At 41.0% G+C, this 22,581-nt stretch overlaps 3 protein-coding genes across 9 annotated transcripts in view; 2 read left to right on the plus strand and 1 right to left on the minus strand.

Moving 5' to 3' along the window:
- LOC139404703 (SPRY domain-containing protein 7) overlaps positions 1 to 20,191 on the plus strand; it is a 39,693-nt gene extending 19,502 nt beyond the window's left edge. The window contains exons 2-6 of one of the 4 annotated variants that reach the window (XM_071147331.1): positions 3,699 to 3,755; positions 12,156 to 12,272; positions 16,282 to 16,448; positions 17,620 to 17,722; positions 18,944 to 20,191. In XM_071147331.1, coding sequence (XP_071003432.1) covers positions 3,699 to 3,755; positions 12,156 to 12,272; positions 16,282 to 16,448; positions 17,620 to 17,722; positions 18,944 to 19,041 — 542 coding nt within the window. In that variant the 3' untranslated portion in view covers positions 19,042 to 20,191. Of the gene's footprint in view, positions 1 to 3,698; positions 3,756 to 4,128; positions 4,330 to 11,551; positions 12,009 to 12,155; positions 12,273 to 16,281; positions 16,449 to 17,619; positions 17,723 to 18,943 lie in introns of those variants that run through there. The other 3 variants (XM_071147347.1, XM_071147339.1, XM_071147345.1) reach the window with 3 other exon arrangements.
- On the minus strand, positions 8,370 to 10,831 carry LOC139404694 (tripartite motif-containing 13-like). Of its 2 annotated transcripts, none has more exons than XM_071147306.1 (2): positions 10,253 to 10,831; positions 8,370 to 10,171 (listed from the first exon to the last, which is right to left on the minus strand). In XM_071147306.1, exon 2 carries the CDS (start codon positions 10,163 to 10,165, stop codon positions 9,005 to 9,007), a length of 1,161 nt encoding a protein of 386 aa, XP_071003407.1. In that variant the 5' UTR covers positions 10,166 to 10,171; positions 10,253 to 10,831; the 3' UTR covers positions 8,370 to 9,004. The 2 variants fall into 2 exon arrangements, with proteins under 2 accessions (XP_071003407.1, XP_071003415.1); XM_071147314.1 differs by having other exon boundaries at positions 8,753 to 10,171; positions 10,677 to 10,831.
- Positions 20,192 to 22,007: 1,816 nt separating the features above from the next.
- LOC139404733 (importin subunit alpha-4-like) overlaps positions 22,008 to 22,581 on the plus strand; it is a 28,379-nt gene continuing 27,805 nt past the window's right edge. For 2 of the 3 annotated variants that reach the window (XR_011633848.1, XM_071147348.1), the window contains exon 1: positions 22,008 to 22,138. Coding sequence is in view for 1 of the 3 variants with exons in the window: in XM_071147348.1 (XP_071003449.1) it covers positions 22,070 to 22,138 (69 nt within the window). In the remaining 2 variants the exon portion in view is untranslated. The remainder of the gene's footprint in view (positions 22,139 to 22,581) is intronic. The other variant, XM_071147354.1, reaches the window with a different exon arrangement.

A 22,581-nucleotide genomic window follows, 5' to 3' on the forward strand; every position in this document is an offset into this window, starting at 1 on the left:
ACACAACTCATAAGTAAATACTACACTCACCATGACCACATTGAGTATTTTGACATAGGCCTGTATAATATTTTTTGAAAAGTGATTAAAGTTTGCAAAGTCAAACAATATTGGATAATGGATAAGAACATCTCTCCGTACACAAGTATCCAGATGTACTTTCTTTCAACTTCAGTCTAGTTACACCAGGTCTCATCTGGGTACTTCAGTCTAGTTACACCAGGTCTCATCTGGGTACTTCAGTCTAGTTACACCAGGTCTCATCTGGGTACTTCAGTCTAGTTACACCAGGTCTCATCCATCTGGGTACTTCAGTCTAGTTACACCAGGTCTCATCTGGGTACTTCAGTCTAGTTACACCAGGACTCATCTGGGTACTTGTGTTCGGAGAGATGTTTGAAAATAAAGCCCTAGTGAAATTGCCCTATTATTAGTTATGCAGATTTTTTTAGTTGTATGATAATGTCTGCCGTTAATACTTAGTCCTTTCCCAGAATGCAATGTCAGGCTTCCGTAATTTATGTAGTAATTTTACATCATTTATTTTGCCTAAACTATGAAATTTCATGGCTGTTTTTATACGCATTGTGCATAACATTCTCATAACCTAGCTAAAAATTTTAAAGGTAAAGTTAAATTCAGACTTTGGTTGAGGGTAAAGTTGTATCAAGTGAATGACAATCAGCCTCTCATAGAATCACAATCAATCAACATATTTGTTCATAAAATGTTTTTGTCTAAGTCATGACATTTACCATTTAGCCTACATCACACTAATAGTTATATCTCACACACACACACACAGCAAAACAAGATTTTGTGTTGAATTGGAGGCCCCCAGTGGAAAGGGGTCACTTGACCTTTGCCCCCAGGGTCAGGTGACTCTTGAGGGTGTGAGTGCTGTAGGAATGGGTTCAAGGTCTGAGGAGTAGAGGCAACATGTACAGACATGCTCCCTTCATAGGGAAACGGCAGGGAAAGGTTAAAGCCATAATGGTGTGTGTGTATATTGGGTTGTAGTAATTAATTGGGTGTGTGGATATTGGGTTGTAGTGACACCTGGTCAGAACTGACTGCAGTCGACTCCTCTTGACCCACCAGCGACTGTCGGACCTCATCCACTCCTCTGGTTCATGGGAGTTAATTTATGATTGTCATATAGGTAAAAGAGAAGGAGAGAGTCAGAGGGGGAATGCCTGAAGGAGTGGCACTGGAGTGTGTGTGTGGAGAGTTTTCTTTTAGATAAATTCAGGTCAGATTTATTTTTCAATTTAACTGAGAGTGCAATTTTATTGAATTTGAATAATACCTATTTTACATCATTCACATGTCTGACTTGAAATGTAATCAACTGAGGTCTCTACACTAGTTGCTGGTATGGAAAATGTAGGTTATGGTGACACACATTATTTCTTTATTACAATGTGCATGACTGAGTCTGAAGCATTAATATTATTCAGGCAATAATGAACAGTTCTGTCGTGTGTGTGTGAGAGAGAGTGTATTTATATATTGACCAGAATACATCCTCTGTACCTCAGACCTTAAATGTAGAAAATCAATGGAATTTCATTATTTTTGTTATTTTTCATATTTTCAGCTTCATGAAATATAGGCTTGTTGCAGTTGAGTCCCAATCCTAAAACCTCCTTTGAAAAGGGTACAAATTTAAGTGACCTCATATCTAGGAGTCATTTGTGGTTTGCTGTGCTGCACATTTTAGTTTTCGATGGCTATTTGACTCATTCTCTGAGAGATTGAGTGGTGACATTGCATCTGTTGCTGTAGTCAGTATGAAGGAAACTGGGTTTCATCTTACTGTCTATGAATCCAAGTAGAAATCCATCTAAATGGGCTGGTCATCTTTTTGCATGCATTTGATTGTTTTTGTACCTGTATCGCCCTTCTGAAAAATGACAAAGTTTGTCACAACAAACAGAAATCCATCAGTCATTAGTGTTCTAGCATGTCTTGGCCCACCTTGTCCAAATTAATATTGGGAGAAATGGTGTGTGTGTCTCCGTCCTGGTTAAGTTCACGGGGAGCCTCTGTTCTATAGACAATTTAGCAGGCATTAGCAATGCTCATGTAGCTTTTGTATATCGTCCTTAACATGGAGTCCTGTACCAACGTGAAAACTATAAGATCTGAAATGGATAAGTTATGAAATACTGGAAATATATTTTTGTGCGTAAGAGGGAGAGTGTAAAGGGGCCAAGGGTTCAATTATCTCAAATTCAGACATGCATTCAGTATCAGCAGGTGTACTTTGCAATATTTTTTTGCTGAAATGACTTTCTTCTCATTGGTTGGTATAACTTGAGTGAATCTAATCTTGTTTGAAAATACTAGGCTAAATGTGTTACTATGTTTTGAATGTTGTGTGATTTTAGGTAAAGTGTGTGTGTGTGTACACTTCTCTGCTCCTACCCTGTAATACAGAGGCCCATCTCCCAACAGCACGGTGTTAACTCTGGGTTATTTCCTTATATACACCCACAGTCGTGTCCAAGATGGCAGATGACGTCATTGTTTGTTAATCAGTATAAACACCTGTAGGGAATAGAAAACACCCATTCTCTGTGTCTGATGCATTTCTCAAAAGGTTTATTTTAATCTCTGACAGCATCCAGTTGTCGTTCAAGGTGGTGGTATTCCATGTCCTTTTGGGTGCCTCTGTTTTACACATTCGTGGCTTTTTATTTAAACAAATGTACATGCGCCCTTTCTAATAAGTTACACCAATCATTTTTGAAAATGCTATCTCTGTCATGCCAGAGGAAAGTGGATCATCAACTAATTAATGGTCTTCGACGTACCCTTTAAAAAAATAAATCTGTTGGTGATGTTGGGCAGCTGTTGAATTGTGCATTAGTGGTATTGGAGTGGTTATTGGACTTGATGAAATCAGCAGAAGCAAGTGATATTTGGAAACTAGGGTAACCATAATTGTGATGCAAGTTAATACCACACCATAACGCTTGTCACTTTAAACCCTGTTTGTATGTTGCTGACCTGCCTTTCAATAGCTTCCCTTTTGACCAGATAACAGTGAATAAAACGTCCTTCAACGTCCGTCAACCACGGTTTTCTTTTCAGTAGACTAAATGTTACTTAGCAGCGTTAGGGGTTATTCATTTTCAATAAGTGTCAAGTAACATTGACATTGAGATTTGATATTTATGTTCCTTTGTCTTGCTATGGTTGTTGTCTCATAGTAGTACCTCTTTGACTTTAGGGGATGGAGTGGGTAATATTGGATTCCGAGATCATTCATTTTTGAACTGAGCTCTTTCAAAATTAGCATTCTTTTCTAAATGTATTGCAATTATCAGATTTGTTTTGTTGAGTAATTTAAGATACTAACATGTCTGAGGTTTCATATTGGTCAGTTCATTTTGGGAACAAAAAAGACTATGAAGATGAATGCTTTTCACTCTAACCCAAGTCTTGGGGCCAGGTTTATAGACGTTGCACCATAATTTGGCTTAGTAAAACTAGCCCTGTTTCCCTTATAGGAAGTGATTAAAACCACATATCCCCTTCAATTTAGCTGATCCGGACTCAATCTGCCATAATAAATAAATCTATATAGATCAATCACACACACATGTACGTGACAGTTATAGAAGAGAAGAAGTGTTTTTACTTTATTTAGCTAATTACCTGACGTGACCCCATCCTCCCTGTGTTTTCAGATGGTTGGAGAGTCTTGGAGTTCCCTTCAGCCACTGAGAGACGACCTGGATGCGTGTGTGAGTGAAAGAAAGTGGAGGTGTGTGTGTGTGTGTGTGTGAGAGAGAGAGGGGGTATGTGAGAGAGGGGAGTTGGGTGTGTGTGAGAGAAAGGGGATGTGAGAGAGAAAGGGGATGTGTGTGTGAGAGAAAGGGGATGTGTGTGAGAGAGCAAGGAGGGGATAGAGCGAGTCAGGATGAGTATGCAGGAGAGGGAGCTGGAGTCTGCGAGGATGTGTGAATGAGATGGAGCTGGTTGTGCTGTAGCAGCACAGAATGGTTTGTGGGTTACACAGAGATGCAGGCCATACTGTGCTGCAGCAGTAACGCCTGGACAGACGGGCATCTGTGGAACCATCCAGAAGAGTGTGTGTATGGGATCCACCTGCCTCGTCACTGGCTGCCTTGCTGTAGCAGCACGTAAATATTGGAGTTAAAACTACTGCTGAAGCCTCCAGTATTGCTCGTGCTGCTGAAGCAAAGCTGACCGCTCGCCGCGAGTCTGTGCATGCATCCCTCACGCGCAGCACGGGAGAACGATGCGCAGGAGGAGGGGAGACACCGAGAGGGACGCAGTGTGTCATCTTTATGACAGGTACAGACATGAGGTTTTAAGTTGCTTTTGTCCATTTTATTTCCATTCTAATTCATTTTACAACTAGGACTGTTGTATTTTATAGTTCATTGCTTTGGAACATGTTCATGCATTTTTATATCCATTTGAACTATCTTTGCACATTAAATGACTTGTTTGCATGATTTAGTTGGCCTCATAATGCTTTACTTTTTTAATGTAAACTCACATGTGCTGCATTTTTCTAATAAACGTTTTGAAAGGGTGAACCTTTTATTTGATTATGCTTCAGTCCTTGTAAGTTACCACACACAACTGGGCTACCATCCCTCTGGGCGCAGATGTCAGTCCAATGTCTCATTTTGATTTACATTTGGATGAGTTGTCAACTAATGTGAAATCAACTAAATTAACCATGTCATTGGATTTAGGTTTTAAAAGTTGGTGCAAAAAAAAAAAATGCTCTCAACTTGAATCTTTTTGCTAATCCAATTTGTTTTTGGGTGAGGGACGTGGGAAGAAATGTGGAAACAATGTTGATTCAACCAGTTTTTGCCCAGTCGGATGCTGTTTGTCCTTTCACACCAAACAAACTCATGGGGTTATGCCAATAATTATCTTCAGAGAAAACCCAACTATTGAAATGATACAAATAAGTTTCTCAATCTACCATATATTTGATCTCTATAAGGTGTATAACTTGCACCAGCTCTTGCGAAAATGTTCCACATTAGACCAATATATACCCTTACACTGCTGACTTAAGTTTACAAATCATCAGAGTATTTTATGCAAGGATAGGCCTGTGTGATTGGAACCTATCACCTGTATAGGCCTAAAGCAAGCCACACTGTTGTCTAATTTGCATCAGTTAAATTTGAATGGTTAGCATATGTGGGCCTATTCAGAGGGTAAATTGGCTTTTCTGGATTTTATTTTTTATATTCCACACACTGATAATGTCAAGATCTGTTTTAATATGTATAGTAATTTAACCCTCATTGAGGCTTTTGGGGGTGGTTGTCTTTTCAGCCAGCATCTATCGTCACTTTGCCAAACACTCGTGAATGTTACCTGCGAGCTTGTTATACGGCGAGTTTCACACCTTTCTAAAGCGGTAAAGTCACCGGTCGGCCTATTTCCAATTGGGACAACCTGAAAAATCTGGGTGGGGCTCATGGGCAAACAGAAAGACAACCGCAGCGTAGCCGTCGCATATAGGCCCATCATTAGCATAACTTTGATACAGGTCTAAAAAAGGTCCGTAGTATTTTTGAGCCCATACGCGTTCCTGCAAAGCCATGCATGATCACACTCACCAAATTGTAATCTGCAGAGAGGCTATAACACTTGGTCTATACTTTTCTGTCAATTGTTATTTAGATAGGTGAAATGTCTGCATGAAATTGGATGCTTGATCAGCCTATCAGGGAACTTGGCCTAGCCTATTTTGAAATGTCCCAAATATGTTTAAAAGCGGATAGTCTACATATTGGTTGTGCCATCTAACATAGACAAAGGCTTTTAATAATCAGATTTTATAGAGGAATTTATCACTCATGTCCTAAACCCAGTCGCCTGTTATCAAGATGAGCCCAACTACCATCCGTAGTCTAAAATCAGAGGAGGAGATTTTCAGTCAATGTCTTAACCAAACAACACTCCCTATATTCTAGTGTGTATTTTACTATTGTGAAACTTCAGTAAATACATTTTCTGATCTCTGGCTTGATTTTGAACCACACATTTTGTGACAAGCAAATGACGCTGAGCGATGCAATGCCATTTGAAGGGAAAAGGGCTTATCAAACTGCCATGGACAGAAACCGAAAGTCATGGTTTTAGCAGTGCTTGCATATCTTATTTTTAGGCTAATTGTAACTCTTTTGCTATAAGAAAATAAAGCAAGGTGTTCCATTTTGTCACTGGCAAATAGGCACGTCACACATTGCGCTCTACCATCTCGAAAGTATGCACACGCAGCCCACGAGTTATGCTATATTTTAAATGCTACATATGAAGAAAACAAAATCAATGAAATGCTTAAATAAGACGATCGTTAAATTATTTTTGCAAACTTATTCACCAGAGGCGATAGCCTAAATTTCTCAGGGGACTTTATTGTAAACAGGCCGTGGGTATAGACTGCTTTACCTGCTCGAAAATAGTCCTATGCATTTATATTTTACTTCCCAACCTTTGTCACTGAAGGTTATTATCGAAAGAATATTATACTTTTTATTTAGGCTATTTTGGGTATTTTCTCTACAAACTATTTTGAAGAGCACCCATTTCGTTTTATTAATTCCTATTCACATAGTCAAATGTATTTTAATAATATGCCAAATGACTTTGCCATGCTTTATGTTGTGCAATTACTTAATAATGTTTAGTTAAAGGCCTATTTAGGCTACGTCTTACAATGCCTTTGAAATATAACATTTAGTATTTTTGGGAATGTGTGTTTGCCAGGCATTCTGTATAGTATCTCGTTGATCATTTGATTTAAACTGGTCGGCTATAGGCTACAAATAATTTGTTAATGTTTTATTCTGGCCATGCATTCACATGTTCCTTCATATGAGACAAATAATTTTACTTTAGAAATTATACAATTCACTAGTCAGATTTATGGAGAGGAATTGTAGGCTATAGCTATTGTAATATTTTCTTGAACGCCTGATGTTTATCATAATAGTACTGTAATATAATTTATTTGGTCGATAACGTTTTGGGGTCTAAATATGACTTCAGTGGGTTATTTAATTGCAAAGAGGCCTTTCGGAGCCACAGTTCTGTTGATTGCGCGCCATAGACCATTAGGGTAGCCCTTTATGCTATTCCCACTGAATATTATTCAATATGTTGAATTTAGTTGGATTTTTAAGCGTTAATAGGAAGTGGTAGAAAAATACGGTAGGCCTACGATAATCATTATATAAGATCGTTATGCATGCTGGCACCAAGTCGTCATCAAGCCATCACCCAATATTTTGGGTGTATTTAGATAAATGCATCGATTGCCAAATGTCATAATATCAGTATATGTATTTATTTGAAATAGCCTATTAGATATATATTATTTAGTTATTATAGTAAAGAGAAAGACCAACTTTACATTTTCATCCGTTATTTGCCTGGTAACAGTAGGGCTATATATAGCCTAGGCCTATACATGCCGTGACGTTGGTACTGAATTCTGGTCGGTGCTTACATCAGGTTTTTGTTGTGGTCTGATCCTGGGATTTCCATCAGGATTTCGTTCCTTCAGAAAAATTAAAACAGCACATGTGCAATGGGTGCACTGCCCAATTTTCATTAAAACGTATGGCCCAATGTAGGCCTATATTGTTGCTTCTAGACAATGTTGCATATGGGATGGATCTATTGAGTATAGCCTGTTAAAGTAAGAATTGCTCTTCCGTCATCTACTTGCAACATGCATAGACTGCATAACGGGCCATTCAGCAAACTATGGCCATATGACAATCCGTGGCATTCAATGTTGCGCACACATTGACATTCACTGGGACAGTTGATTAAATCAATTTAATCCCATACATGTTTAATTGGTTGTTCTAAATTGAATTTAAGAATTAGATTTGGCTCATTGCCTTTCAATTTTGCACACAAAAAAAAAAATGTATAGGCCCAATGCATACGTCCAAAAAACAATCGTCATTCTGGTCATAACGTAACCTAGGCCTAAAGGCCAATACATAATGTTTTTGAATAGTGCAAATTAAGTTACTATATGTTATATTTAGACAAGCGAAGCCGTTTTTTTCTATAGGCCTAGTTATGCAACATTCAACCTTGGCCCCCGTGGAGGTTAAATCGCACGGTGATGACCTATCCACAGGGAAGACAAACATCAAACGAGCATTTGAACGCCTGTGCGTGCGGGTGCATGGTATTTCATGTCACATGAGCAGTGTACAGGCGCACCAATTGAAGCTTCACTTATGACCTTGACCGGTAAAGTAGCCTACACGTGCGAAAAAAAGTGCCTCCACAATTTGTGAAATCCCCCCAGTCACTCAAAAATAAAGATGAAGGAAAATACCAAATTTGTTTTATTAGGCAAAAAAATGAGTCTGGTGACAGGGTATGAGGCATTATGACAACTCAACAGATGGTCAATTAAAGTAAGGCAAAAAATAAACGACAGCACTTAAACTCGATGTAAATATTATTCCTATCCTACAATCTAGCCTGTGGAATGTATAGTAAAATAAATATCCTGAGGTGACAGACCTGTGTGATCGATCATATGGCTTGGAGAAGGATGGATGGTGCTCCTGGTCAGAGCTGATGCTTAACACTCACCAGAATAGCGTTCTCAAATGACAACATTTAATGTACTGCAATAGTGTTTTGATTTAACTTAGTGTTGTATGGTTGTTCTACGTTTAGATTATATATATATATATATATATATATATATATATATATATATATATATATATATAAATTCACAAAGCATGACACGTATGTGCTTCTAAATACTTGAATAGCTTTCTAGTGTTTGCTATAAATCTACTTATAGCATGGACATTGCTTGCTTCAGATCCATGTAGCAAAAATAACACTCGGGAAATCTAAAGAAATTTACAACGGCTAAGAAATTCGCTAGTTGTGTTTACAAGTCGGTCAAGAAAATCGGCAGGTGTCTTAAAGAGGTTCGGGATACAGTTCAGAAACGCACCCACCAGGCAACGCAGGAATCCACTACCTCTCCCCAGCACTGCCACGCACCGTGAGCCAGTTCCAGCCATCCAGCCAGCACTGGCAGATAGACATGGCCGAGCGAGGAGATTTGGGCTGACACCGCGGTCAGGCTGTCCGGCTGCAGCAGGACCAGGGCGCATAAAAGGCACACAAAAAACACGACCACTCTCCCCAGCGCGCTGCCGCCGGAATGCGGTGTCGTTGAGCTATACACGCCACTCTCGTGCGGAACGGAGAGCTTGTCCACATCTTTGAGCTTCATCGAGTCCCAGTTTTTGACGTCAAAATTCCTGACCAGGGGACCGACGTCCATGTCTGTCCGGGAGGGCAGCGGAGTTTCCCGGACAACGCGCAACTTCTCCCTGAACTCCTGCATCTGCTCGAGAAAGCAAAGGGGGTCGGTCACATTCCTGAAAGACTCGGCGATGCTGAGAGCGCGCTTCTGCTCCTCCAACGCATCGCTCAATTTATTGATCTCTGGGTCGTAGGCTTGCATCACCACCAACTTCAGCGTCTCAAAATCAGAGAGGATCTCGTTCTTTTTGTGGTCCAGGGCGTTGATCAGTTTGACAAAATATTCGGTTACTTTCTCTGCGTCCCTGGAAACTAACTGGAGCGCCTTTTTCTTACTGGCTTCCAGTGTCTCCAGGCAGGATAGAATATCCGTGCTGTGCCAACTCTCCACTCCCTGGGACAGCTCCTCAAATGCGGATTTCTCCTGCTCGTACGCGTCTTCCAGGGCACAGAATGTATGTCCTTTATGGTCGTCAGTTGTTGCACAAAATCCACAAATAAGTTTCAAGTCTGTGGCACAGAATATATTAAGCGGTTGACCACTGTGGTGTTTGCACAGGGCCATCCTGGGCAACACTCTGATTTTGTTGTATTTCTCAACGATTCCACGTAACGAGTAGTTGATCTGGAGGCTGTTTATGCCGTTTTGAGGAGTCTCCTTGCGGCAACTGGGGCATTTGAACGGGGGTCTCCAAACAGGTCCTCGGTTGTTCCCCTCCAGAATCCCCTCCAAGCACTTCTTGCAGAAGCTGTGTGAGCACGGCAGAACTCGGGGGTCCTCAAAGAGACAGCAGCAAATTGGGCAAGTCAGGTCCTCCTCTAGAAGCTCCATGGTGTTCTGAAATAAAATACAACCAGGATTGAGTGGCGAACAAATCGAAAATAATAGATCAATACACTATCCGTCAGTTAAACATACCCGTTTGTTTAGCTACATCACCCAACAGCGCAATAATTCACAGGTAGTGATGGTGGAAATGCACATCACTAGAATTACGCATGACAACACTTTGGATAAAACGCACAGACTATCCACTCCAGCGACTGGTGTTAAAATTCAGCCACCCTCAAAAAGGAAAATGAGAGGTGTCGATGTACCCGAGTAAAATATTAAAATAGAAAGCGCAGTGGAACATCATGCCTAGATGCATAGACTATTTGGCTACAGTGAAAAACCTATCGCAACGGTCCCTATTTTTTTTCCCTATGTTCAACGACCTAGTTTAGTGTTCACACTAGATGTTTTTTTTTTATGAGACGGGATATCACGCAATCACGACACAGCAGTTTCATCCAACTGGTCTATATATAGATGAGATGGTAACGACTAAGTTCCCACTCACTTTAGATTTGACTTCTGCTTTAATGTTAATAGCCTGCTGAAACGTATCCTTAGCAATATAAGCTATGCTGCATAAACACAAACTTCCACCAACGATTACCACTCAGTATAAACAAGTTTCAGTCTATAAATTAGATCACACACGAGTATGTCCTATTGGCACGGTATTGAGGATGGTTATGACAGCTTTTGCAAGCGTATAGCAACATGCAACTGGACAAAAAAAACACTTACCAGCTGCAGAGACGCACAGTGCAACGCAATCATGGCGCTTGTTGCTGTGCAGACTTCGCCCTTTCCGGGAGAAAAAATTAACCATTTCATGACCACAGCACTACACTAGCGAACCTTCCAGCTCCAAATAGCGCGCACTATAGTACGCGCCTGATACAGTGGCGCGCAGAAAGTAAAAAACATCTCAGTGATATTAATGGCAGCGTTTTTTTAAGTACATATTTTTTTATTTTAAAGAACAAGATGCGTTTTATTTTTCAGTAGGAAAAATATAGAGGATCCCTGCAAATTGGAGAGTGGAGGCGGGCTGTTGCTATGCAAAACATTTTTACATCGTGAAAGATTGTCAACCACTAGGTTCTTAGTCACCCGGCTTTTGATCACTGCCTCCATCGCACCATTTGTATACGTCATTATGAACTTGAAGTAACGTTAATCGATTCTTATGTGTGAAGTTTGAACGTCAGGCAATAGTGCATGTCAATTTGCATTGTAATTTTCATCCCCACTGATACCCAGTGCATGGATACAAAGTAGCCTATTGGAAGTGCTCTCAAAAGACTTGGTGATAGGCTACTGAACTGGCTCCTTTTTTAACTGACGACATGTAGGCCTACCCAGCAACAATATTGGTGCTCATTACAGACATTTGCCCCGTTATTTGATCCCAGATGGAATTCCCACTCTACACACATTTGATCATGCCATGTGTCCCAAGCTTGACACATTGATAACCAATAGCTACTAAGTCACGTGTAAAAAAATATTTTGACCTTGATTTTCTTCCCTTGTTTCCATGCCATCAGGAGCCGCTGCTTTATAAGCAATGTGATTGGGCGCATTGGAAAGGAGCGCATATATGGCTCATGACACTGTGGTATGACTGCCACCAGGTGTCGCTGGTTCATTATGATGGTAGTTTTCTCATGAGCTCCTTCAGCTCTTGTTGACTTCTTCGGCGTGACCATTTCCGGATAATATTTTAGCCCAAGAATGGCTGCACTGTTTACGTGTTGTCTGGGATGCTGCGGAGATGGGGGAACGGGGCATATTCCCCTCAAAGAAATGCCTAACGTCCAGTTAGATACGCATCATATGGGTGAGAGGAAATATTTCTGACGGTTCGTTGTTTTAAGCTGTAAATCTTCGAGAGAATGCCGATGGGGTTAACCTAGCTACTGTTCAGCTGGCTGTTTTTGACAACACCGTCAAATCAATATTTGTATTTTATTTACTTATTGTACAGGCACGGATGTGGTCATCGTGAAGAGTGGCCGGAGGATATGTGGCACTGGGGGTTGCCTCGCCAACGCTCCCCTGCACCAAAACAAGAGTTACTTTGAGTTCAAGATCCAGTCCACAGGTAATGATTGAACATGAGTCCATGTAACGTTACTGTCCACCTGCCTGTCTTTGTGTGGGAGATCAAATGGATAAGGGACAATGGGGAATATCCTTTGGTGTGCGCGCATCAGGCAGGGTAGCTTTGGGACGTAACATCGGGCGTTTGTATAATATAATAACAATTCCCCGAGTTGTGATTCACTCTGGTGGCTGGTAACGGGAAATGACCTTAACTTTACAATATAGCCGGCATCACCAAAAAAAACGGACTGTCAACAAAATATGTATAATCTCTAGAAACTATACTTACCAGATGTAAAGTGAAATGTGTCCTTCGTTATAAAATGGACGTCTGAATCCAACTTTTGTCCTTAGTGACTTTTCGTAACAGGTTAGGATAAGACAGGTCTACAGCTACAATATGACGATGGTCATGGCTATAATGGATCCATCATGTCATGGCGACTTTGGTCATCGGGTCTAACGGTCATCTTGCGCTGAACTGCGCATGTGCATGCCTTCAAATCAAAGGCACTCCTTCGATGTAAGTTGTTTTTGACAAATGAAAACGTGTCAGTTTTTCACGAGGTTTGAGTAATGGCATGTTCAACTACAAAATACATTTTCTTGAATCTAGGTTGTGCCTTTTAGATTGAGAAAATGAACAACTAAGGAATATTTTTTTTATTTCTTATTGACTTTCCAAACCCTGGACTGTTTGGCCTTGAAGTGGAGGAGGACCTGTTGGACTGTATGTTCTTAGTGTTTTCTGAGCACAATGTGTTCTCTCCCAGGTGCTTGTAAGGGCAGATATGACAGACAGGTAGGATTCCAGCTGAGGTGGTTTAATAACCTTGATTCACATAAAGCAGGAATGGCACAGCACAGAGTATGTGTTAAAGCACAAGGTATGGTTTAAATTGTTTTAACCAAGAGTGTGTGTGGTTCTGAAAAAAAGGAAATTAAATACAATAGTAAATGGCCGGTCGGTATAAGCTTAATACAACCTCCAATTACATGATCTGTAAAGAATACGGCTACAATAGGTTATGTGCTGCACAGGACAACACGGCTGTGACTTCACTAATGAAAGGTCAGATGGGTGCAGCCACACAGCACCATGATCCTCACACAACTGCATATATATATTATATATGCACGCACCGAACCAGTCAGAAGTTTTGACACACCTACTCAAGGGTTTTTCTGTATTTTACTATTTTCTACATTGTAGAATAATACTGAAGACATCAACACTATGAAATAACACAGATGGAATCATGTAGTAACCAAAAAAGCATTAAACAAATCTAAATATGTTTTATATTCTTCAAAGTAGCCACCCTTTGCCTTGATGACAGCTTTGCACATGCTTGGCATTCTCTCAAACAGCTTCACGTGGAATGCTTTAGCAACAGCCTTGAAGGAGTTCCCACATATAATGAGCACTTGTTGGCTGCGTTTCCTTCACTCTGCGGTCTTAACTCATCCCAAAGCATCTAAATTTGATTGAGGTCGGTTGATTGTGGAGGCCAGGTCATCTGATGCAGCACTCTATCACTGGAGGTGTGTTGGGTCATTGTCCTGTTGAAAAACAAATGATAGTCCCATTAAGCTCAAACCAGATGGGATGGCGTATCGCTACAGAAGGCTGTGGTAGCCATGCTGGTTAAGTGTGCCTTGAATTCTAAATAAATCACTGGCAGTATCACCAGCACCATCACACCTCCTCCTCAATGCTTCACGGTGGGAACCACAAATGCAGAGATCATCCATTCACCTGCTCTGCGTCTCACAAAGACACGGTAGTTGGAACCAAAATCTCAAATTTGGACTCATCAGACCAAAGGAAAGATTACCACCTGTCAAATGTCCATTACTCGTGTTTCTTGGCCCAAGCATGTCTCTTCTTCTTATTGGTGACCTTTAGTATCAATCAAATTTATTTATAACGCCCTTCCTACATCAGCTGATGTCACAAAGTGCTGTACAGAAACCCAGCCTAAAACCCCAAACAGCAAGCAATGCAGGTGTAGAAGCACGGTGGCTTAACTCCCTAGAAAGGCCAGTAGTGGTTTCTTTGCAGCAATTCGACCATGAAGGCCTGATTCACGCAGTCTCCTCTGAACAGTTGATGATGAGTAGTCTGTTACTTGAACTCTGAAGCATTTATTGGGCTGCAATTTCTGAGGCTGGTACATCTAATGAACTTATCCTCTGCAGCAGTGGTAACTCCGAGTCCTTTCCTGTGGCGGTCTTCATGAGAGCCAGTTTCATCATAGCGCTTGATGGTTTTTGCGACTGGACTTGAAGAAACTTTCAAAGTTCTTGAATTGTTCCATATTGACGGACCTTCATGTCTTAAAGTAATGACGTACTGTCGTTTCTCTTAGCTTATTTGAGCTGTTCTTGCCATAATATGGACTTAGCCCTACTTGGTAAAATACCGTCTTCTGTTGTGTGAAATTAATAGATTAGTGCCTACTTAATTTATTTAAATTGACTGATTCCCTTATTTGAACTGTAACTCAGTAAATTTGTTGGATGTTGCGTTTTTTTGTTCAGTACAGTTACTTCTTTCTCAGAGATCACCCAGCGTGCATCTACTTCACATCACCGGTGGGCGGCGCTACAGCTCTCCTATGATGAACTCATATTTATTCTCCATAGTCTTTCATACAGGTGTGTTTCGCAAGCATTCCCGGAAGTCGCTCTCAGATTTTAGCTAACCCTATTTCAAACTAACCTAATTATCTTAACCTGAACCTAAATCACTCCCTGTCATAGCTCTATACCACCTAGTCAAAACCCTGCTTCCGCTAGATGGCTCTATTATCCTTACGTCGTTTGTCATTCGCATTAAACCAGACAGGAAGAGGCGACGCGAAAGGGTTTACTCTGCCCAAAAACTGTCTGTATGGAGGTCACGGAGTATCAATCTTGGTCAACAAATGTAATTTCTAATTTGCCACCTGAGGCTTATTTGATCAAATATACGTTATGTAATGGTTAGGTTGTTATGAATGTACTGATAAGTGGACGCACGTGGCATTTCGGCAACGTTGTGCCTGTTCACACTTATCTGTCCTCTCATTGGCTATAATGGTCCCACCTGGTGTTGCTTCCGCTCGCCTGCCTTCCATCTTTGAGGACAGGGATTTATATTGTTAGTGTCACTCGACCATCTTGTTAAAATAATAGATAATATTTTATTAAACTGCACGGCTGGTAATACACTTGTCCCCCGGCGACCGGTTCGTACATAAAACATCCTCCATTCAGGCTGGAGAAGTAGTTTCCTTAATTGAATGTCCCGCCGGCTAAAAAAAGCTGGGAGAATATGCATACCGTTTTAACAAAACACATTTGTTCACCACAATGCTAGAGTGGCTAATGCTACTTGCTGCGCATTGCATTCATCCTGTGGTAAACAGACTGCTTCAACTTGATTGGCTGAATTGGAATATTGTGTTTTGTTAAGACAGTATGCATATTAACAATTTTTAGGTTGGCGGGCCATTAAATCAGGTTAGGGAGGAAAATGACGCATTTGCAGCCTGAATGGATGATGTTTTATGTACGAACAGGTCGCAGGGGACACGAGTGTATTTATTACCAGCTCTGCAGTTTAATGCAGGACGTCGATGACAAACGACGTAAGGATTATAGCGCCATCTGGCGGAATCAGGGCTACAGGCAGAGGAGATTCCCCTCGGTCCACTCCAGTGGTTATAGGATTTACAGTACACACCCTCCACTGGGGGTACGTGTGGACTTCTACATACTTACTGTCCTGAACCAGCCTGGTTACACACCAACCATAGTTGCTGGAAGCGATACTGGAAAGCAAAAAAAGCCAGTCCAAGCGAGCCAAAACATTGACTAGAAGGAATGCTCTCCTCGTAGTCGAAATGACCATATACCAATATAGTTCCACCCCTGAACTTCAAATAAAATGGTTTGAAGACCAGCACTGTACGGTTTGTGTTGACAAGCTTGTTTTTAAAGGTTCTGACATCTGTGTGCAGGTATATGGGGGATAGGTGTGGCAACTCAGAAGGTGAACCTGAACCAGGTCCCCATGGGGCAGGACATCAACAGCCTTGTCCTGAGGCATGATGGCTCGATGTATCACAACAACGAGGAGAAGAACTGCCTCCCTGCCAATAGCCTTCCACAGGAGGGGGACATTGTGGTGAGTGGACTGGTCTGGTGTAGTGCAACTAAGCCTGTTGTATACGTATACTCAAGGTCTTTATTAAAGCATTAATGAACATGCTCTATAACATCTCAAACAAAGCAAGGAAAGCACATGGCATAATTGAAACACAGCAATATTATTATCTTCTGATAAAAGGCAGTCCAACACCAACTACATGGGCAAAAAAAGGAATGCGACAAACTTACTTACTCAGTAACGCATCCAGGTTATACAAATAAAAAAACATTAGTCTTTAGCTTTAAACTACACAATAAACACATTCTCCAAACACTACACAGTCATGCTTGCAGTCAGAGCGGAAGTGGCGAAGTGGGTGGGTCCACTCCTGTCAACGTAGGAAACGGTGATAAGCAGGTCAATAATGAAATGGCCTGCCTTTGGGACAACAACTCCCATTGTTCGGTCAGAGAGGAGACCATCTCAATTATATATGAATTAGTATCTCTGTTCCAGTCCATTAGGTTGTCACACTGATTATGGACAGGTGAGGCTACTTAAGGTGTTTTGGAGGAAGTCCCACCTCTATAGAGGTAGATTGGGCCGGGCCAGAGATCAAATAGAATTGTATTAGTCACATGCGTCGAATACAACAGTGAATGCTTCCTGACGAGCCCCAACAATGCATAAAAAAAAATACGGCTAAGAATAACAAATAAAAGTTACAAGTAATTAAAGATCAGCAGTAAAATAACAATAGGGAGACTATGTACAGAGTCAATGTGTGGGGTCACCGGTTAGTTGAGGTAATATGTACATGTAGGTAGAGTTATTAAAGTGACTATGCATAGATGATAACAGAGTAGTAGTGGTGTAAAGAGGGGGAGAGGGGGGACAATGTAAATAGTCTGGGTGGCCATTTGATTAGGTGTTCAGGAGTCTTATTGCTTGGGGATAGAAGCTGTTTAGATGCCTCTTGGACCTGTACATAATGAAGAGATGCTCATGTCACTGCCCAGTGGGAGTCGTTGTCCCAAAGTCAGGAAGGCAGGCGACAAGCTTAGGTCCAAAATAAACCCATAGAAACATTGGGCTTATTTTGGCAAGAGTGAAACCTTTTGATTTACCTCTTCCTCTCTGGACAGGCTAAGGGGAAATTCAGCCAGAAGGTGTACAGGGAATCTAATCAGTTGTTTTTTCGTCTCAGGGCATCACATACGACCATGTGGAGCTGAATCTCTATCTGAATGGGAAGAATATGCACTGTCCAGCTTCAGGGATCAGAGGCACCGTGTTCCCAGTGGTTTATGGTGAGTGTGTGTGTGTACACAGCTGCATGCACAGGGACCTTCATGGTCCAAACATACCAAGACAGTCGTGAAGAGGGCACGACAAAACCTTTCCCCCCTCAGGAGACTGAAAAGATTTGGCATGGGTCGCCAGATCCTTAAACGGTTCTACAGCTGCACCATCGAGAGCGTCCTGACCGGTTGGATCACCGCCTGGTATGGCAACTGCTCGGCATCTGACCATAAGGCGCTACAGAGGGTAGTGCAGACGGCCCAGTACATCACTGGGGCCAAGCTTCCTGCCATCCAGGACCTATATAATAGACCGTGTCATAGGAAAGCCCCAAAAACTTCAGTCACCCAAGTTATATATGTATTTCTCTGCTACCGCACAGCAAGTGGTACTGAAGTGCCAAGTCTAGGACCAAAAGGCTCCTCAACAGCTTCTACCCCCAAGCCATAAGACTGCTGAACAATTAATAAAATCGCCACTGGACAATTTACATTGACCCCCCTTCTCTTTTGTACACTGCTGCTACTTGCTGTTTATTATCTATGCATGGTCACTTCACCCCTACCTACATGTACACATTACCTCAACTAGCCTGTACCTCCACACACTGACTCCGTACCAGTGCCCCCTGTATATAGCCTCGTTATTCTTATTGTGTTACTTTTTATTATTACTTTTTTACTTCAGTCTACTTGGTAAAATGTTTTTTTTTACTCTTCTTGAACTGCACTGTTGGTTAAGGGCTTGTAAGTCAGCATTTCACGGTCAAGTCTACACTTGTTGTATTCAGCGCATGTGACATGTTGATTTGATTCTTACTTTCTCAGGAGGGAAAACTACCAATATCAAAGTTTTATTCATATTTTATTATTTCTCTTAACTTGTATTAACATAACATATGTTAACCCTTGCTCTCCATTTTGTTAATTCCCAGTGGAAAAAAACAGTCTCAAATGCCTAGTAAATCTGCCCCCAAAATATTTATGGTTATATTTTTCTGCCACAAGAGGGCAGTAAGTACAAAGCTGAAACTGACATCCTTCCTTTTGGTAGCATATGATGTTAAGGTAATTTAATACTACTGTATATTTGTTGTTGCTGGCACACAGGGTTTCCCATGTGGTTCCTAACGCTGAAGTGCTAAATTGAGATCCAGTCAGTGAGTTATACCTGCTAAAGTATCCTCATGAACACTGACTTGTTGATTTGATCTTTCTCTTCTGTCCCAGTGGATGACAGCGCCATCTTAGACTGCCAGTTCAGTGACTTCTACCATACGGCGCCGCAAGGCTTTGAGAAGATTCTGTTCGAGCAGCAGATTTTCTGACCAGCACCTCCTTATACCTCCAGGCCTTTACACACACACACACACACAACCCTCAGCGCTCCTTGTTGCTCCGCAGAGATCTGTGATCCCCACCCTCGTTCCAGCTGGTTTGAGTGTCCCTCTGTATGTGTTCTGGTTACTCTGCTTTAAAGCTGTTCTGGGTCCAGTTGGTTTAGCTCTTGGTTGATGCCAACACTGGAGCAGTAAGAAAATTGATCCCAAGTCAGCGGTGAAGGGCATTGAGTAGCCAAAGTGGTGTGTGTGTGTGTGTGTGTGCATTTGCAGCTGAAAGACAGTCAAGTTAGTCAATATTGCTTTGCTTCAGTTGTAATCATCCTGCATTGCAACAATTTGTTATGGTTGCTGCTTCTTTCTGAAAAGAGTTTAAACAATGTTTATGTGTTGAGTCTGACAGTATTGTTGTGCAATCACTACACATGTCCATTGGTCTGGACCAGAAGCCATGTTGAGTGTTCTTTACTGCTACCTATGTATGGTTTGATTATGGAATCTCAATTAACTCTTAATGCCATATTGATATGTGGGGGCATACACACCCCAAAATATATATACAAATTGTATTTGTTTATAGCTGACACTAATGTTCGATGTTTTGTTTCCCTAATAATTGACATTGATTTAGTTATTCGTATTTAGATTTTTCATATTTTGATCATGATCTGTCATTTAAAGTAATTTGTCACGGCTCTGATGGTTATTCCAGATTGGGGTTGGGTAGGTTACTTTCTGAATGTAATCCTTTACTAGTTACCTGTCAAATTCTAATCAGAGGCGCAACTTTTGGATTGCCCAAACTCCGTAACGTATTCTGATTACTTTTGGATTACATTCCTTTTAAGAGGTGTTAGAAATTGTGAAAGTAATCCAAGAAGTAATCTAGTTTTTCAAAATTATCTGTGATCTTATAACAATTTTGCTGTTACTCCCCAACGCTGTATTTGTGGATGTGACGTTGTCCTACCCTACTATATTTCAACCGTCAGATGAACACATATCTCCTTTTTGAAGTGTGAAAACTGTCTCAAATGTTAAATGCTTGTTTTAGTTTGCACTAATGAGATGTATGTTGAATATTAACCCACACCTGAATACTTATTGTCTAATACAATAAAGAAACTTGTCTCTAGAAGCATTGAACTATTTTGGAACTCATTGGTTTAATGGTATGTGGGTGTTTGTTTTAGAAAAGGTTAAAAACATTCGGCTTAAATTGTGGCTAAGCTTTTGGCACAACACCTAACGGTGCTTTCACACTTGGTCACTTTCAGACAATTTTTGTGAACTCAGTGCGGTTCGCTTATTTCTTTGTACAGTGTGAACACTCCAAAGGAACTCAGACTGCTCAAAAGAGCCACCGAAGCGAACTGAACTGAGACCATCTTGAGATGTGGTCTGAGTTTGGTTTGCTTGAATTCTGCAGTCAGGTTCCTTTTTTTAGGGCAATGTGAATGCAAAGCTCCCCAGGTTCACTTGTCATTATTCCCACCCTAGACTACTGCAACCCTGTTCCCCCTGCCATAAATCCTGACACACTAGACTACTGCAACACCGTTCCCCCTGCCATAAACCCTGACACACTAGACTACTGCAACACTGTTTCCCCTGCCATAAACCCTCACATTGTTGCCACAAAAGAGAAGCTGATGTGCAGTTTTGTGGGGAAAAAATGTGCTGTTTTTGGATATTGATTAGTGATTGTCAAGGACGTTTTTAGTTCAGATTATTTGTTTGCAATATCTGATATAAAGGCTAAGAGAGCTTTAAGCTATTAATTGATTGTGGGGTTTGAATAGTGTGAGTAGACAACAGATTTGGTGAGAATCACAACAGGGCACAAAATCTATTCTAGCTCTTAAAGGGACAGTAGCCTACCTTGGGTGTACAATTTTCAATTACAGCATTATTTATTTTGCAGTTATTCTATTGGTTACAGAATAAATAGCAATCAAATGTTAATAGTAACTACGGATTACAATTATGTCTCATATTTTAACTAAATGCAGTCTATTAGCTTCCAAAATGTAAGTAGGTATATCTAGCTGTCCGCTAATGCATTTTGATTGAATGGCTTGTCCTACACTTTGTTAAAACCCAGTGTGGATGTTGGAAAAGGATATTGGTTCCTTTCTAAATAGTTGAAGTGAACTGGCAAAAGAGTTGATTCCTCATTTAAAGGCAAGGGCAGTATGAATACAAAGTGAACTGAGTTATTTAGTTTTTTCTCTTTACCCCAGAGTTCACTTTAAAGAGGACTGACTAAATGTGAAAACACCATAAGTCATGCTTTGATAAAGGCACCATACAAACCTTGCCATGCATTTCATAATTAGCTGATCGTGGACTACAGGAAAAGGCGGGTCAAACAGGCCCCCATTAACATTGACTGGGCCGTAGTGGAGCAGGTCGAGATTTTAAAGTTCCTTGGTGTCCATATCACTAACAAACTATCATGGTCCAAACACAGTGTACCCCGCACACTGACTCGGTACTGGTACCCCCTGTATATACAGTAGCCTCGTTATTTTAATTGTATTGTGTTTATTTGGTAAATATGTTCATAGTTCTTGAACTGCACTGTTGGTTAAGGGCTTGTAAGTAAGCATTTCACGGTAAGGTCTACACTTGTTGTATTCGGCAAATAAAGTGACACAAAGTTTGATTTGATTTTGATTTGATTCACAGGCCTCTCTTACTGATGCCTTTATGACACCGTGTACCTTGTAGTGAATAGGACAAAATCCTGATGGGAAAATATTTTTTGGCTAAGCCAAGGTACATGACTTACTGAGGTGTCTGCAGATTTTCAAAATGTTTTAAATGAATGATATTTAAAAATGGCTTTGCGAGCCATTTCTAAAACATCCCATCAAAAATAGGATAGCCCGTCACCGAGCTCCTCCCTCATACTACCCATCTGAATTACGTCTGGTCGCTCAGCAGTATATTTACAGTGCTCTGCCTTTCACGAGATCAAACGCCAGAGTACTCACGAACCAAGCAAACAGACATGGCAGAAAACGCCGACTTGGATAACCACCGTATCAAGAGCTTCAAAAACAAGGGACGCGATGTCGAGGTAGGATGCCTCGCATTTGGATAGAGCGGGTTACCAGTGATTCGTGTTGTATTTTTACTTTAGACACCGGCTATCTTCACCGGCCTTGTCTGCTGACAAGCTTTTGATGAAGCCGTGTTAGTTAGTTAGCTAGCTAGCTTGCAAGCAAAGATTGTAACGTAAGCTAGCAATGTGCTCAGCCGGCTTCGCTAACGACGAACTATTACCTAGCTGATTACCTAAGCAGTTAACTTAGCTACCACCTGTTTTGAAAGCAGAATATAGTTGACAGCCCAACTGGCCAAATCCAAAGACGGTAGTTAGCAGAAGCATGTATTAGCTACATAGACTCTCTAACTAACTGAACCCTGTTCAGAACTGACAGTAGCTCGATATATTTTTGGTTAGTACCCTTGCCTTGTCCAACAATAATGAGCTAGCTAACTGTGACCAGCTAAAATAGG

Source organism: Oncorhynchus clarkii, chromosome 3 (genome assembly GCF_045791955.1).
Source record: "Oncorhynchus clarkii lewisi isolate Uvic-CL-2024 chromosome 3, UVic_Ocla_1.0, whole genome shotgun sequence".
Taxonomy (NCBI): Eukaryota; Metazoa; Chordata; class Actinopteri; order Salmoniformes; family Salmonidae; genus Oncorhynchus; species Oncorhynchus clarkii.

Coding starts and splice junctions, on each gene's coding strand:
- LOC139404694 (XM_071147306.1), bottom strand. CDS start 10,165: ATGGAGCTTCTAGAGGAGGACCTGACTTGCCCAATTTGCTGCTGTCTC.